The sequence below is a fragment of the Vulpes vulpes genome, chromosome 11 (assembly GCF_048418805.1).
Source record: "Vulpes vulpes isolate BD-2025 chromosome 11, VulVul3, whole genome shotgun sequence".
Lineage (NCBI taxonomy): Eukaryota > Metazoa > Chordata > Mammalia > Carnivora > Canidae > Vulpes > Vulpes vulpes.
In genome coordinates, this window is record NC_132790.1 from 102,532,405 (window position 1) to 102,549,450 (window position 17,046).

The window sequence follows — 17,046 nt, forward strand, 5'->3', positions numbered from 1 at the left end:
GTACTAGAATTGAGTACCCAGTGTTTTTAGAGATGTCGATTTATGGTCTTACCTCTCTATGTGGACAGGTCCTGAGGGGTTGAGAATTATATCCATTCTATGTATATTCAAATAATAACTAATTTTTATTTTCTTCGTTTTTACAGATAAAGGAAACTAGGAAAGCATTGAGAGATTCGGATAGTGGACTAGAAAAAATGTCTGTTGGTCATCATCTTCACGACCGAGCTCATGTCATTAAAAAGTCAAAGAACAACAAGACTGGAGATGAAGAGGTCAATCAAGAGTTCATCAATATGAATGAATGTAAGTTGCCACAGAAAATAACATTCTTCCTCTTAAAATAGCAGCTGGACTGGTAGTACTTGATGAATGTCTTTTGTGGAAACATTTTATATCATTTTGAGGTAGTTTATGAATAATATGTGTAGGGACTACCTTATCCAAGCAGTAAAATTGTGGTTTCATTGTTTCTTAGTAGATTTGTTTTCTATAGCGATTTTTGGGAATGTTATTTAGTTTTTGTTTTATATTTGGAAAATGAATCTTTTGAATTACCATTTAGTAAGACTGCCAGTAGGCAAAATGAGCTCTTAAATATTTCTGAGGCCTATTTGAAAAGTATAGAAAAGAATAAAGAAGAAAATAAAAATTATCCATAATCCCAACCCAAAAGAATTACAGTTAATGGTTTAGTGTATTTCTTCCCAATAGTTTTATATATAGAAACACATATACTGGGATTCCTGGGTGGCGCAGTGGTTTGGCGCTTGCCTTTGGCCCAGGGCGCGATCCTGGAGACCCGGGATCGAATCCCACATCAGGCTCCCGGTGCATGGAGCCTGTTTCTCCCTCTGCCTATGTCTCTGCCTCTCTCTCTGGTACCTGAGACGGAGGTAAATTAAAAAAAAAAAGAAACACATATACTTTTTTTAAATTAGTATTTTACTGTCTAGTTTATATTGTGCTTATTTTAATTCACCACCATGATTATGATAACAGACACCTGTGATGTTATTGTTCAAAAATATTCTAAATGGTTACTTAAAAGTTCTGTCATGAATGGGCCATAATTTAAAAAATAATTCTGGGATCCCTGGGTGGCTCAGCGGTTCAGCGCCTGCCTTTGGCCCAGGGCGTGATCCTGGGGTCCCGGGATCGAGTCCCGTGTCGGGTTCCCGGCATGGAGCCTGCTTCTCTCTCTGCCTGTGTCTCTGCTTCTCTCTCTCTCTCTATGTCTATCATGAATAAATAAATAAAATATTTAAAAAATAATAATAACAATTCTGTATTGTTGGGCACTTAACGTTTTGTATAGATAAGATTTTAATTTCTTGTATTGTTAGATAATATATCATGTATATATCAAGTACATATTTCCATTTTCTAGATTTTATATTCATTCTTCAATTCAACTGCACTTAAGTCTTTCCAGTGTCCTAACTCTTCTTATTGTAATTTTTGGGTTATATTCACCTCCCACTTTCAAAAAGCATTTTGTTTTTTTTTTTGTTGTTTTTTTTAAATATTTTTTTTAATTTTTATTTATTTATGATAGTCACAGAGAGATAGAGAGAGGCAGACACACAGGCAGAGGGAGAAGCAGGCTCCATGCACCGGGAGCCCGACGTGGGACTCGATCCCGGGTCTCCAGGATCGCGCCCTGGGCCAAAGGCAGGCGCCAAACCGCTGCGCCACCCAGGGATCCCTCAAAAAGCATTTTGAATAAGTGTTTTGTTACTTTAAATTTAAATTCTTTAAATGGAAATGGTTTAAATTATCATATTTTAGAAAAAGAAATTCTCTTAAGATTGAATTTGAGAAAACTATTCTTACATATTAAGAAGGAAGCTACATCTTAACCTTTCTTTAATTTTAACCTTTGTAGTTTTGTCATAAATATATACAGAGTACCGCACAATAATTAACATGAAGAAAAATTTAGTGATGAAACACATTATTGTTATTATTTAAAAGTTTTATTTAAGAGAGAGAGAGAAAAGAGAGTAAGAGAGCGCACTGGCCTGCCTGTGCTGGAGCAGCGGGAGAGGGAGAAGCAGCGGGAGCCCAATGCAGGGCTTAATCCCAGGGTCCCAGGATCATGACCTGAACCGAAGACAGAGGCTTAACTAACTGAGCCACCCAGGCACCCCGGAACACGTTATTATTATAAAGTCCTTCTGATAGAACAAATATCACCATTTACCTATTGTTATTTTATCCAAGTTAGATGGCCTATCTCATAACAACATAAATTGGCAGTTGAGGTAAGTAACCTGTCTTAGGATATTGACAACAGAAACTTAGGGGTTAGGCCAAGTTCTGTAGGAAAATGGTGAGGTTAATAGGCAGTGCTAGTTACAGACGTGCCCAAGTGCAGAGGAAAAGCATGACCACCAGGAGATGACCCGGGAAGAAAGACCGTAGGTCGTTGTAATTGGGTCAGAGGTTCATTGGGTAGGGTAATATGGTATGCAGGCAGGGGCATGAAAAACCAGTTCATCAATAACAAAATTATCAATAGGAATAAAAGAGAAACAAAAAGGGAAATATTACTCTGAATCAAAGACCTTTTATATTTGGAGCAGTCTCCTGCCTCTCTCTTGAGGTTAGGCTGATGGAAGCACAAGGCCAGAATGAAGTATGTGGGAGTCAAAGCAGCTACTGACCGTTAATACCTTAACACTTGCCCCTTTATTTTGATATTTAATACAGGTGATGCTCATGCTTTTGATAATGAGTGGCAAAATGAGATTTTGAAGTACAAACCAGTGGGACAATGGCGCAACGTGGAAAACCCTAGGATGCGAAGTGTTGGTCATGAGAATTCAGGTTGCCGAGAACTTAAAAGAAGGTAAAAGTTATTTCTAAAAATGCGTTTTTTAAGAATCAGAAGAAAAGTTATGTAATTTCACCTCTGTATCAGGAAGTTTTGACTGACATCCCTTATTTGTATCTACAGTATCTTTTGTGAAGGATGTAATAATTTCACATCGTATCTTAGCATTCCACAGAAATTTGAGTTTGTCTCTAAAAACCGTTAATATTTTAAGTTTATATGATTAGTAACCCACTGGCAAATTATGCCTCAGAAGATAGGGGCTAAAATCCTCGTAAGGAAAAATGAGATACTACAATGTACTTGTTCTTGTAAGACAGATTTTAACCTGGATGTAGAGGAATCCTACATTTCATGCCAGGCAAAGACACTGATATCTAGAGATACGATAAGGGGAGAGGGGCTCCATTTGAAAGGCTTAAGAAAACTTCCCTAACAAGTCAGTGGTAGATGCAGTTTTAGGTTCTTACGTAATACGTGGCATTAACTGCACCTATACTAGTGAAGAAACACACTATTATTGTTATTTAAAGATTTTATTTAGGAGAAAGAGAGAGAGAGGAGGGGGAGAGGTATTCGATAATATTAGATATTTTGCAAGAATTTTTCAAGAACTTTAGCCTCCACTGGGATTACCTTTGGAATAGCTGTGTTGAAACCACACCTTAAAGATTAAAGAGATTTTTGTTCATTTAGTGTATATTCTAGTATATTCTAGAGTTAGAATTTAATTTTGTTCTTTGGGGGAAAAATGGAAAACAATACCTAATTCCTTTTAAAGTTACACTTGAGAGACGGGCGGCGGGGGGGGGCCTCACAGCCCTTAAAACAGAAATCTGTTCTGGGCCACAGGAGAGAGGAGGATGGGGGCAGAAGGTGGAAGGCTTCACAGAACCAGCGGTGGACAGTGGGTATCGAGTAGATCAGACGCTGTGCACAGAACTTTATTTTAAAATACTCATTTAGGAATTTAGAGCCCTAATATTTTCTGAAGAAAATTAGCTTCCATATTACTTTTAGACCATTATTTATCTCATTTTGAAAAACCTTACAGTGCTCAGTTTGACTATGGAATCAGGTCCCTGTTAGAGAAAGCGAGCTCTTTGTAGGTGATCTGTGAATCCGTGGCCTGCTACCAGGGGCATTTTCTGCAGTAGAAAATTTCTGGAGTGAATTTCTGTAATAACAAAAATGTCACATATCCCTACTGTCTAATATGGTAGCCACCAGCCACATGTGGCCGTTGAACCACACTTGAAACGTGGCGGGTGCAGCTGAGGAACTGAATTTTAAAATTTATTTTAGTCGGGGATCCCTGGGTGGCACAGCGGTTTGGTGCCTGCCTTTGGCCCAGGGCACGATCCTGGAGCCCCGGGATCGAATCCCACGTCGGGCTCCCGGTGCATGGAGCCTGCTTCTCCCTCTGCCTGTGTCTCTGCCTCTCTCTCTCTCTCTCTCTCTCTCTCTCTGTGTGTGACTATCATAAAAATAAATAAATAAATAAATAAATAAATAAATAAATAAATAAATAAATAAAATAAAATAAAATTTATTTTAGTCAATTTAAATGTAAATGATGTGACTAGTGGCTACCATGTTGGGCGGCATGATTCAGCAGTAAAATCTAGCCCAGGAAAGTAACTGCTGCTTTCTTAAATGTTAATGAAATAGTCTCCCATATGTTTTCAAAGCTATTATGGACGTTTTAGGTAAAACTGTCCATAAATTACAGTGTTTCTTTAAATCATGTTTGTATTGATTTGTCAAATACAGGGCGTTTTAAAAAATGGTGTTAATGTTCGTCTTCTATTTCCCAGGGAGAAACCTCACCAAAGTCCAGCCATTGAATATGGAAGAAGATCAAATATTTCTGTGGACAAACTCAACGTCAAAGGATCTCCTGTGAAAATCAACAAAAAATAAATAGCCTTGCATTTGATTTGTTTAGTCTTGTTTTAACAGAGAAAGTAATGGTGCTGGGTTATACCCATGAGACCAATCTCTTGTTGAGTCAGTACTGTACTTCACTTTCTTCTGATACCTGAATGTTCTCGGGAGAGAGCCTGCTTTATACTGTCTGTACTTTAGGAATAAAACTTTGGTTTTCAACACTTTAAGTAAGTTGCTAAAGATTTTCTTTAAAAGATGCTAATTTGATTTTGCTTTCCCAATCATCTTACTCTATGGGCTATATATTCTTTTATATACTCAAGATTGAATGTAGAGCTAGCCTTATCTAATGTATTAGTTATAAGAAAGTAAAATGTTAAAAAATAGTCTCAGTTTTCACTAACAATATCAGAGTGATGTTAATAAAGGTAAAATTACTTAAATCAAATGTTATGTGTTATGTAGCCACGGAGCTTTAAAATCTCAAAAAAAAAAAATAAACAAAATTACACTGGTACTGTTTTATTAGAAACTAGTTATTTTGATGAATTACATTAAAATAAATAAATCTCAATTTCAAGGGAAGATTTTAAATCACTGATATATATGAGTTTTATTCTCATAACTTCTTTAAGCAGTGTGTTCCCCTCTCTGTTCTGTATTACGTTCTTAACATTCATCAGACGTTACGTTGACCTTTCTCTTTAGCTTCTTAAGGTAGCATATTTCTGCTCTCCTTTCCCACAAACAGCTTAATCTGCCTTCACAGTTAACATTCTAAAGTGGGAGTGTCCTTGGAGAAACTCTGCTCAGCCTTCCTGTGACATTTAGAAAAATGCATTTGGTATTCTGTAAACCTGAATGATTGATTGTCTCAAAATTTCTCAGACAGCTGATATGTATGTTTGAGCAAGGTACTTAATAATTCAGTTCTGTTTTGTACCATTTAAAAATTCAGCTTTAGCTCTTTTATCCTAGAATTCAAACATTAATCTGTTTTTAGAAAAAGTTTGAAGTTTATGAGAATACAAAATCTTTAACCCTTAAGTTTTCGTTGTTTCAGGAGGGGAAAAGAGAACAGAAAACCCACTATCACTCTGTAATCCTAATATCTTGCTTTTTTCACTTTGGAAATAGAACTATGTGATCGTGCTTATACTCTTCTAACTTTCCATATTCTATGCTGTTAATTTTATTAGTGTGTTTCATGCCTGTAATTAATTACTGAAATAAGATGCATACACGTCTATTTTTATAAGAAAAATGCATGTATTAAAGATGTTGACATTTTCTTCTAATGCATACTTTAGTATACTAATAACATATTGGGAAGTTGCCATAAGGCATAAATTCTAAATAACACTTTTGCATAAATTTACTCGATAGAGCAAAATCCCAATAGAATAGACACTGTAATTATTCTCCTTCTGCCTAAATCATTACATAGATGATAACTTGAATCATTATGTTCAAATATGAAAACACGCCTTAATAAATAATCGTATTTAAAATAATATAACTTCTGTGCATCATATAACAGAGCATTTATAGCTATTTTTCCTCCCAACTTATTTACCACAGAAAGTAAATAAAAATTGAATGAAAGGTAGATTTCTTTTTTTTTTTTTTTTTGGTAGATTTCTTCTTACGCCACACTGCTTCATAGGGGTCACTCATAAAAATATGTGACATATAGAGATTAAGCGTCAATTCTTCAGGATCACATGATGCTGAAATTACTTCTTTTCAAATCATTTTTACCATACCGCTGGAGTCAACCATATAAGAAAGAAGTTTCTCTGTAGCCTGTAGTTCAGAGAATGGCTTTCCTTGTGGACAACCGTGGATGCTTCTGGAACCCTGGATGTCTTGGGAATGGAAGGATCGTCAACAACTCGGTGAATGTGGTTTTGACAATAAGGGCAAGTTGCAGGCTCACACTCCTTGCCACGTTAGAGATTTTCCTGGTATCTGGCTCTCGGGCAGGTTCCATCACTGCACCTTTATGACCCCATTACCCTTTACTGTCACAAGGCAAGGGCAGGGATACATGGAATCAGGATGGTCCCTAAATGTGACCATATGATACGACGGTGGAGATGGTCCTCGGGAGGTGATTAGGTCATGAGGGTGGGGCCCTGGGGCCCTCGTAGTGGGGTCAGTGCCTTGTGACAGATTTCTGTTGCTTACAAGCCGCTGCATCCTTTACGGTGTTTTTCCTGTAGCAGCCTGAGGGGGCCGAGACGGTGGCCTTGGTGGCCTTGGGCTGACGGGGCCATAGGAGAATCTGGAGTCTACTGAAGCGCGACCTGGACCTCGCCTGCCGCCCTTTAAGATCCTCAATGTGCTAACAATGTGCATATCTGAGACCCAAGTCCCTGTGTCCCTGGTTAGGCGGAGGCGCGCACGTTGGCACTCGGATGAGGCCTTCGTCCCCGTGTCGTGCCTGTGGCCTCTTGGGGCTTGGGGCTTCTGGTCAGACTTTGGTGTTTTCGGCTGAGTCTGACGTTAAGCGCCACGTCCCGGCCCCGTGTCCTTCCCGCGTCTTCTGTTGTTCGCTGGGGCAGCGCCGGCCTGGCCACTCCGCAGCGCGCCGGGGGAGCCTTGGTGGCCGGTTCCCTGGTCGCGCTCCTCAGGTCGGAGCCACGCGGTGCGGGACGGTGAGAGCCCGGGGCGGCCCCTGCCTCGGCGGAGCCTCAGGCGGCAGCTTCTCTGCGCTCGTGCCCACGGCCTAGGAGCAGGACAGGCCTCCGGGCCTCGGCAGCCGGCGGGCGGGGGCCGCCGTGTCCGTGTAAGAGGCGTCCTGGGCTTGCAGGTCCGCATCTCGGGGCTTGGGGGAATTTTCTCAGGTGGGCTCCAGGCCTGTGAGGCCAGCGCAGGCCTCGACCCCCGGGCCCTGAGCTCGGGCCCTTGCCCACCGAGCCGGTGCCGGGTCCCTCAGGCTGGGTCGCGGGGTCACCGTGACCGTCCTGCCGCCCCGAGCAGGGCAGGTGACCAGCGAACCGCACAGGCCTGCGGCGCCTCCAGGTCAGAGGGCAAAGCCCGAACCGGTGCCCCGCGGCCGCCCCGAAGCTCCGCCAGGCCCGGGCCCCCGGCCTCGTCCCGCCGCTGCCGTGAGTCTCCCCCCTGCTGCCTCATTGGGGGCCACTTTCCTCAAACTCGAAGTGTTTTCTTGAAGATTTTATTTTTTCCCAATAATCTCCACGCCCAATGCGGGGTCAAACCCACGACCCCGAGATCAAGAGTCTGGATGAGGGCGCCAGGTGCCCCGCGAACCCAAAGCTCTTCACATAGCATCTAGGTCACTGCGCTTCCTGTTCTTCTCTATCTTTTCCTCCCACTTGAAATCTTTAAAGGTTTTATTTACTTGAGAGACAGACACGTGAGCAGCGGGAGGAACCAGAGGGAGAGGGACAACCGACTGAGCTGAGCAGAGACCCCACTCGGGGTTATCCCAGGACCCTGAGGTCATGCCCACCCTTGCTCTGCTCAACCGCGGAGCCACCCACGCGTGGTGTGTACCCATACGTGACTGTTTTCTTAACTCGTCTGTAAACACTTTCAAGTGTGGGGTGTGGGGCGCCCGGGTGGCTCAGCTGGTTGGCTCAGGTCATGTCGGGCCGTGAGGTTGAGCCTGCCTGGGGCTCGGAGCTGGGCCTGGAACCTGCTTGCGATTCTCCCTCTCCCTCTGCCCCGGGCCCCCAGCAAGCTCAGTCTCTTGAAAAACAAAAACCTTAACAGATCGTCTATGATATCTCCTCATGAACATCTAGCTACATAGTTCTCGGTTTTCTGTCTTCCAGTTTTCTCTTTTTTTATTTTTTAAAGATTTTTATCCATGAGAAACACACAGAGAGGCAGAGACACACGCAGAGGGAGAAGCAGGCTCCCTGCATGGAGCCTGGTGCAGGACTCGATCTCAGGACCCAGGGTCACAGCCTGAGCTGAAGGCCGACGCTCAACCGCTGAGCCACCCAGGCGTCCCCCAATTTTCTCTTTGGAGTAAAAAAATGTTGATTACTTTGGTTAAGAATGGTTAATAAAGATAGGAACATATTTAATATAGTAATTACAGAAAAATATGAATATACACACACTAGATAATGAGCATGAATTTTTACTTAAGACAACTATTAGTTTGTTAAAGTGGAGATTTTAGTAGTAGATACGCTCTTTTTAACCTAATTGTATCTTAAAACCCAAGGAAACTTAATCCCATTATCATTTGCATAATTATGTATTTATATATTTTAAACATATACACATAAAGATTTAAAAAGATAATTTTTGGAAAGTCCACAAACCAAAAAGCTTACTGGGTATATTCAACATTAATGGATTTATCCTTCAAATCACTTTACAAATCCTTTATTGTGAAAAATGGATGATTTGCAAAAAGCACATTTGAAATTCATCCCTGAGACCTTGATCTTCCTTTCCTCACGTCCCTGGTCACTTGCTCGGATTTCTATGCATTTGTTGTTACGTCATTCAACAGCCGCTCACCGAGCACCTGGCCCGGGCAGGGGGCTACGGCCCCAACAGGCCCCGGCGGCCCCGCGGCCTCCTGGCACCCGCGCGGGGGGGGGGGGGGGGGCCCAGGTGCCCCGGGAGGGCCGAAGGTGGACGGGCCGCGCTGTTTGAGCAGAGTCGGTCACACCCCACCGAGGGCGCGAACACGCGGAAGGAGCCGCCCGGTACCGCGGGGGAGCGAGGCTGGGGCCGGAGGGTCCGGGTCCTCGGGGAGGGGTCGGGTGAGGTGCCCAGGGGGCGGGGGGTCAGGCTGGGGGGCGGCGTCAGCTCCCGGGCCCAGGGGACCCAGGGGACCCAGGTGTCTCAGGGGACACGGGTATCCCAGATGTCCCAGGGACCCAGGTTCCAGGTGACCCAGGTGTCCCAGGTGACCCACATATCCCAGGGACCCAGGTGTTCCAAATGGCCCAGGTGACCCGTGTCCCAGATATCCCAGGTGACCCAAGGACCCAGGTGTCTCAGGTAACTCAGGTGTCCCAAGTGACCCAGCTGTCCCATATATTCCAGGTGACCCAAGGACCCAGGTGTACTGGGTGTCCCAGGTGCCCCAGGTGTCCAAAGGACGCAGGTGACCGAGGGACCCAGGTGACCCAAGGACCCAGCTGTCCCTAGGACCAGGTGACCAAAGGACTCAGGTGACCCAGGGACCCCGGTGACCCAAGGACCCAGGTGACCCAGGTGTCCCGGGGGCCGTTTGCGCGCCGGGCCCAGGACGCTCCGCCCAGCCCGGGAAGGCAGCCCCGCCCCTCCCCGCCCCGCCCCGCCGCCCCCCCCCCCCCCGAACGCCCGGCGCGCAGGGGCTCGCCCGCTGCCCCACGGGCCGCTCAGGCCCCGTCGGCTCCTTTTCCTACTGGAGGCCTCGCCCCGATCACCGAGAGCAGCGGCTGCACCTGCCGGCGGCGCCCCGGGCCCGAGCGGACGCTCCAGGTCGGAACCTTCTGGCCACGCCCTCCCGCCCCGCGGCAGCTCCGAGCCCGGCCGGCAGGGGGCGCCGAGCGGCGGCCGCCGCGCTCCCAGCCGCCGGAAGTGCCTTCCCTTCCTGCGCGCGCCCCGCCCCGCGGCCTTCGCCCCGGAAGCGCTCTCCGGCCCGGCGGCGGCGCGCGGGGGCACTTCCGGCGTCGGTAGCTCTCACCTCTCCGCGGCCGCCGCGCTCGCGCCATGAAGCTGCTGGGGGTCGCGGCCGCCGTGGCGTTGGGGCGCGGGCCGCTCCCGCGGGCTCCCGGCGCGCTGGGCTGGCGGAGGACGCAGGTAGCGGAGCCCGCGGGGCCGGGGGCGGGGCTCGGGCCCGGGGCTGCGGGGTGAGCGGGGGGGAGGAGAGGGGGTGGGGGAGGGGAGGATGGGGAGAGGGGGGAGGGGAGGGGGAGGGATGAGGGGGGAAGGGGATGGGGAGGATGGGGGAGGGGATGGGGAGGATGAGGGAGGGGAGGGGGGAGGATGGGAGAGGGGGTGGGGAGGATAGAGGGAGGGGGAGGATGGGGGAGGGGAGGAGGATGGGGCGGGAGGGGGGTCGGGCCTGCCCAGGCCCTGGCCCTGACTTTGGCTCCCGCCCTCGCCCTCGCCCTCGCCCTCGCCCTCGCCCCGTCGGCGGCCTCTGGGGAGGAGGCCTTGTCCTCTCCGCTCTCCGGCCGGGCCTGGCGCCTTCCTCCGCCGCCCCGGGCTCCGGCCCTCTCACACCCCATTCGTGCCCGTCGGAATCGGTGTGAGGACAGATCGCAGCCAAACCCGGCCCTGTTCTGCTGCTCGCGCCCGGAACGTGCACCGATCTGAGCTACTGATTTATTTATCTATTTCTCAGGCCGACTGGAAAGCCCGCCGATGGTGCTCATCAGGAGTGATTCCGAATGAAAAGATACGGAACATCGGGATCTCCGCGCACATTGACTCCGGGAAAACCACGTTAACCGAGCGAGTGCTCTACTACACGGGGAGGATCGCGAAGATGCACGAGGTGCGGGTTCCGGTTGGGGCCGGGCTGGTCAGAGCGCGGTGCTCGTCGTTGCGTGGTTAGGACTTAATGAAGGTCAGGAAACCGGAAAGGTGAAAAGAGTGTGTTACCTACCGTGGGGCTTTAATCGAAAGTCGTGACAAAGGGGACACCTCAGACTGGCTTGCAGTGTTGTGCGGAATCTTCTGGAAGCGTCGCTAAGAGCGGCCTCGGGAGGTTGTCTTTTAGGAACACCTGAAACTAATAGAACATTGTTAATTCACTTAAAAAGTTAAGTCTTACGATATATTCTTAAGTCGCTGTTAAAATAGTATTTACAGGGCAGCCCGGGGGGGCTCAGCAGTGCCTCCAGCCCAGGGCATGATCCTGGGGTCCCGGGATCGAGTCCCACGTCGGGCTCCCTGCACGGAGCCTGCTTCTCCCTCTGCCTGTGTCTCTGCCTCTCTCTGTGTCTCTCATGAATAGATAACTACAATCTTTAAAAAAAAAAAAAGTACGTATTTTTTGATGTTATGGGAAGATGTTTATATTAAGTGGAAAAAGAGTTTGAAACTCTGTCTAGTACGATGTTAATAGTCACAAAGTACACAGATCAGGAAAAAAGAATCTTTTCATTTGGAATGCTTCTAAAAGAAATTGCCACATCATTGGGTAACTTAAGTGTCCGTTTCTTTAGAGGAAGGTCATCTTGTTAAATCACATATTTTGAAAGCCAAATCCCTCCCTCAAAATCCACATGTCGTAGAGCAAGGAAAAAATCCGTTCTTTGAGCGTCTGCCTATTATCTCATAGAAAAAAACCAGCACCAGGCTGGTGGGCAGGACAGTGCAGAGGACGCAAGGTCGGCCCTGAGACTGAGGTATAGAGTGGAAAGAGGGTCAGGCGGTAAAGAGTGGGCAAAACTCGTAATCCCTTCTTTTTGTTTCACAAGATAAGGTCTGACGACAGCCTTCTCCGAAAACCGCGTCGTTAACTCTCTGTGTTCTCATTCCATCTCCGTAAAGATTTCTTTCCTTCTCGGGATGCAGGAACAGGGCACTGAGTGGCTGTGCTTGTGTTTAGGTGAAAGGTAAAGACGGAGTAGGTGCCGTCATGGATTCCATGGAACTAGAGAGACAACGAGGAATCACGATTCAGTCCGCGGCCACCTATACCATGTGGAAAGATGTCAACATCAACATCATAGATACTCCTGGTGAGTTGAATTCTTGGTTTTATGGCAGCTTGTTCTGATAAAAGCACGTGTAGTTCTTTACCATGACCCAGCTCATTTTTGAGCGTCAAATAATACTCCAAAGTGTGACGATGAATTCCTGTTAGAGAAATCTGACCGGGGACCTAGAGCACTTCATCCTTACGTGGTTTCTTTAAAAAATAGTGCAAATGAATTGTGAGTAGGAAAGTTCTTGCCTGTTAAAAGCTGTAGCTGATTGAAAATTGCCCGTGCCCTTGTAGTTCTTTGAAGAGATGGGCCCCTGGACCTTACGGTGAGCAAACAGTACGGCGGTTTCAAGAAATCCATTCTAATTAGAAGACTTGTGTCATGTGCAGAGATTATAAAAAAAACTTGTAATCATGCATGTTATAAAAATTCATACTGTAAGAGCCTCACACACTTCTTTGTTTCATTTAGGACATGTGGACTTCACAATAGAAGTGGAAAGGGCCCTGCGGGTGTTGGATGGTGCCGTCCTGGTTCTCTGCGCTGTGGGAGGGGTGCAGTGCCAGACCATGACTGTTAACCGTCAGATGAAGCGCTACAACGTTCCTTTTCTAACTTTCATTAACAAATTGGACCGAATGGGCTCCAACCCAGCCAGGGCCCTGCAGCAAATGAGGTACTGAACCTTACAAAGAACAGGAGGGGCTGTCATGATTTGGATAAGAAACCTTACGTACAGCTAATTCAGTGTCATTAAGTTTCATTAAAAAAATTTTTATTTCTCTAAAAATTTATGTGAGTGACTGACTTACCTTAGTAAAGAAACATTGAGGTCAGTAGTTTGGTTTGTGGTGTCATCTCATCAGCTTTGTTCTCTGTAAAATGGGGAAACGTGGCTTAAATTTTAGGGAGGGGGCAGCCCGGGTGGCTCAGCGGTTTAGCGCCTGCCTTGGGCCCAGGGTGTGATCCTGGAGCGCCGGGATTGAGTCCCTTGTTGGGCTCCCTGCATGGAGCCTGCTTCTCGCTCGGCCTGTGTCTCTGCCTCCCTCCCTCTTTCTCTCTCATGAGTAAATAAATAAAATGTTTAAAAAATAATAGAAAAAAAAAACTTTAGGGAGGTTTAAGGTGAGTTCAGAAAACAGTTTGGCGATGAATGGATAAGGAAGATATGGCATATAATAATACGTTCAATGGAATATTACTCAACCATCAGAAAAAGTGAATACCCCCATTTACGTTGACGTAGATGGAACTGGAAGGTACCGTGCTGTGAAAGAAGTCAATCAGAGAAAGAAATTATATGGTTTCACTCACATGGAATACAAGAAACAGTGCAGAGGATCATAGGGGCAAGGAGGGAAAACTGAACGGGAAGTCATCAGAGCGGGGGTGGGGGGGGGTGGGCTACGTTGGTGATGGGCATTAAGGAGGGGATGTGATGTGTGAGCCCTGGGTGTCCTATGCACCTGGTAAATCATTGCACATCGCCTCTGAAACTAAGTATGTACATTATGCTGACTAATTGAATTTAAATAAAAGTTAAATTTTTTTAAAATAAAACAATCTGGCAATTCACTGGCTATGATTAGAGAAGTAATAATTTAACGTACATTCTGAAAGTACTTTATATATTTAGAAGATCTTCTGTTTTAACCTTTACTTAAGGAATTTTAGTTACTGCCCTTGAGTAGTATGGTGTATTCCCTTGGGTTCCTATGGTAACACTTACTAAACAACAGTAGCACTTCCTTTCTGTACCGACGTCACTCAGCTGTGGTTGTAGCACTTTACACTTGGCCCAGTACTTTAGATTTCACATAGCCTTTGAAAAGAGTGGAAGTTTCACTTTTCACCTTTTGTAGATGTGTAAAAAGTTTGTGGTTGTGGAGGTTCCAAAAGTGATGTGTCTGATGACGAGAGAGACGGTGTTGAAGAGCCTCCAGTGCCAGTACTACCACGTGCACCGTTGGAGTGACGTGCTTCAGGATATGAGCGTGACGGTTTTTCTTCATTAGGTCTATTTCCTTGGCAAAACAAAACCTTTTTACTTTTTGTCCTTGTTGCTTATGTTTTACTTGTATTTGGCAGTGATGGACTGTTCCCACCAAGGCTTTGTCTGAATTCCAGGAAGATTATCTTTTAGCATTTACCTGACTGCTGCAGTCCTTTTCTGCTCTACTCCCTTTTACCTGCATTCCGTAACTCCTATTACACAGATTTCAGAACTCCTGGATCTCATTGCCATGTTAACGTTACCACATACTCTCCTACATTTTGTTCTCATTTTGGACTGGCTTATGAGGGAATTGTTGAGGTCAGTCTTCAGGCTCTCTAATCTGATAATCATCTGTGTTTCTTCAGTTATTGCCTGTTTTTCTTTTTTATATTTCTGCAGTTATGTAATTAATTTCCTAAGCTTTCTCTTTTATTGCAATGTCTTCATTAACAGAGCTGATTACTTCTCAGTTCTTTACATTTTAAGTAACTCTCTCCTTGGAAGTTAGTACTGTTTCTTGAGCTCACACTCTCTTTCAAGCTATTGGTACCCTTCAGATATTTGGGGATTCTTAGTCCCCACCTGTTCATACTTATAGATGGGGGCCTAGACTCTAGACGAAACAATGGTAGCCAGAGCATATTTCTTCTTGAGTGAGAATTCCTGCCAGTGAATCCCTTCAGTGGTCGTGCCTGATTGAGGGTACAGGCTGATGATGAGTGTCTGATTTTTAACCTGCATGCTAAGAATTCTTCTATGAGAACTTCTGCTTCACATAGCTGTACTCAGCTTTGCTAGACTCGGCTAATCTAAGAATGAGAGATAGGCAAGGTGATCCCACTATCCTTTAGTTTTCTGACCAGCCACTGTTGACTTGTTCTTCCCCCTTCTGTTTTTGTTTTTGTTTTTGTTTTTCTTCCCCCTTCTGTTTTTGATCCAGGATATTCTGGGAATCTGATGGGAAAATATTTATTTTAGAGTTCTTTTGTTGCCTAAATAGGGTATTGACTTCTTGGGAATGGTGAGTTCAGTTGTTCCCAGCTGTTTTATATTTTCTGTTCTGAGCTCCTGATGATACCCCTCTCAGTTCCACAACATCTGCCATTGACTTATTTTTATTTGTCATTTCAAAGGGATTTAAGGAAGAAAAAAGAGATAAACATGTATTTTTATTTTTCAGGTCTAAACTGAATCATAATGCAGCATTTGTGCAGATACCCATTGGTTTGGAGGGTGACTTTAGAGGTATAATAGATCTTATTGAGGAACGAGCCATCTATTTTGATGGAGACTTTGGGTAAGTTAAAAAAATGTTACTACTATTTTACATTTTAAAAAACATCAAAGAGAAGAAAAAGGATGATTTCTTTAAACATAGAGGAAACATTTTTTAAAATGTGGCTGCAGGAATATACTTCAAAATGATTTTGTTTTTTAATGCCTTTAATTCTAGTTGCTTTCTGTTTTTGCTTAGTATTCATTCCAAGGGGGAGAACATGTTACTTTCTGGGTAATTTATGTCATGATATGCATGGTGTGGTAAAAGGCCATCAGTGGGTAATAATCTATCTTTTTCCACTGGGTAATAATGTATCTTTTTCCACTTGTTCAGTTATTCCTTTATTGATTCCATAGACTTTTATGGAGCAGCTGCTATGTCCTGGGTATTGTGACAAAAACTGGGAAGAAGGGATCCCTGGGTGGCTCAGTGGTGTGGCGCCTGCCTTTGGCCCAGGGCGCGATCCTGGTAGTCCCGGGATCGAGTCCCGCGTCAGGCTCCCAGCATGGAGCCTGCTTCTCCCTCTGCCTGTGTCTCTGCCTTTCTCTCTCTCTATGTCTATCATGAATAAATAAATAAAATCTTAAAAAAAAAAAAAAAACTGGGAAGAAAATATGGATAATGAGTGTTTGCTCTATCTACTATACGAGATTACAAAGTTAAACGATAATATGTAGACACAGTTAAAAATAGTACAAATGTGGTTTGGATAATGTAAGAAGCAAATTGTTAATTTTTTGACATATTTGATCCATCAATCCATTTTGAGTGACCTCTACATATAAAACACTGTAATTTCCCAGGGTTATCAAACTTTGACATTCAGAAAAATCACCTTGAAAGCTTGTTAAAACACATTCCTGGCTCCTCCTCCAGAAGATTCTGATTCAGTAGATCTAGGGTAGAGCCTGGAATTTGCATTTCCAATGATGCTGCCATTGTAGATCTGCAGATCACATTTTGAGGGACAGTGTTTTTGGCAATTTGGGAGGTCGTCCTTCATTATGAAGAATGGCCCCAAGAGCCAAGCAGTTTCTCCAGAGAGACTTCCTGAGAAGGTTTCTTTCTCTGCTGTGAACTGGGATTGCTAGTCTAGCAGCTGAGTGAAGGGTGTTGAGTTAACTGTATCATTCATCCTCATCAGCTGTCCTGTAGGCAGGGAAAGGATGTAGACTGTCTTGTGGATGAGGCGTTTCTCTAACTTCTTGTGTGATGATAGTGACTGTCGTTTATCCACTATTTCTTAGAAGGTAAAGCCCAAAAGGACCGGGATACTTTATCAAATTTATTCAATGCTATCCCCAGCCCTAGAACTTGGACTCAAAAAATACTTGTAAATGAATGAATAAATCTCCTTCCCCAAAGTCACAAGAGCACACATTTGTCTTCTAAAGTAGAGGCT

General features: G+C 45.1%; 2 protein-coding genes across 5 annotated transcripts in view; both read left to right on the forward strand.

The window, feature by feature from the left end:
* The window catches only part of MLF1 (myeloid leukemia factor 1), a 35,297-nt gene extending 28,959 nt beyond the window's left edge, over positions 1 to 6,338 (forward strand). For 3 of the 4 annotated variants that reach the window (XM_072727258.1, XM_072727259.1, XM_072727260.1), the window contains 3 exons: positions 147 to 306; positions 2,716 to 2,854; positions 4,657 to 6,338. In XM_072727258.1, the coding sequence (XP_072583359.1) occupies positions 147 to 306; positions 2,716 to 2,854; positions 4,657 to 4,762 (405 nt within the window). In that variant the 3' untranslated portion in view covers positions 4,763 to 6,338. The remainder of the gene's footprint in view (positions 1 to 146; positions 307 to 2,715; positions 2,855 to 4,656) is intronic. The other variant, XM_072727261.1, reaches the window with a different exon arrangement.
* A 3,988-nt stretch (positions 6,339 to 10,326) lies between these two features.
* GFM1 (G elongation factor mitochondrial 1) overlaps positions 10,327 to 17,046 on the forward strand; it is a 43,946-nt gene continuing 37,226 nt past the window's right edge. Inside the window, exons 1-5 of the mRNA XM_072727257.1 lie at positions 10,327 to 10,510; positions 11,058 to 11,210; positions 12,270 to 12,402; positions 12,841 to 13,045; positions 15,546 to 15,662. Coding sequence (XP_072583358.1) covers positions 10,421 to 10,510; positions 11,058 to 11,210; positions 12,270 to 12,402; positions 12,841 to 13,045; positions 15,546 to 15,662 — 698 coding nt within the window. The 5' untranslated portion in view covers positions 10,327 to 10,420. The remainder of the gene's footprint in view (positions 10,511 to 11,057; positions 11,211 to 12,269; positions 12,403 to 12,840; positions 13,046 to 15,545; positions 15,663 to 17,046) is intronic.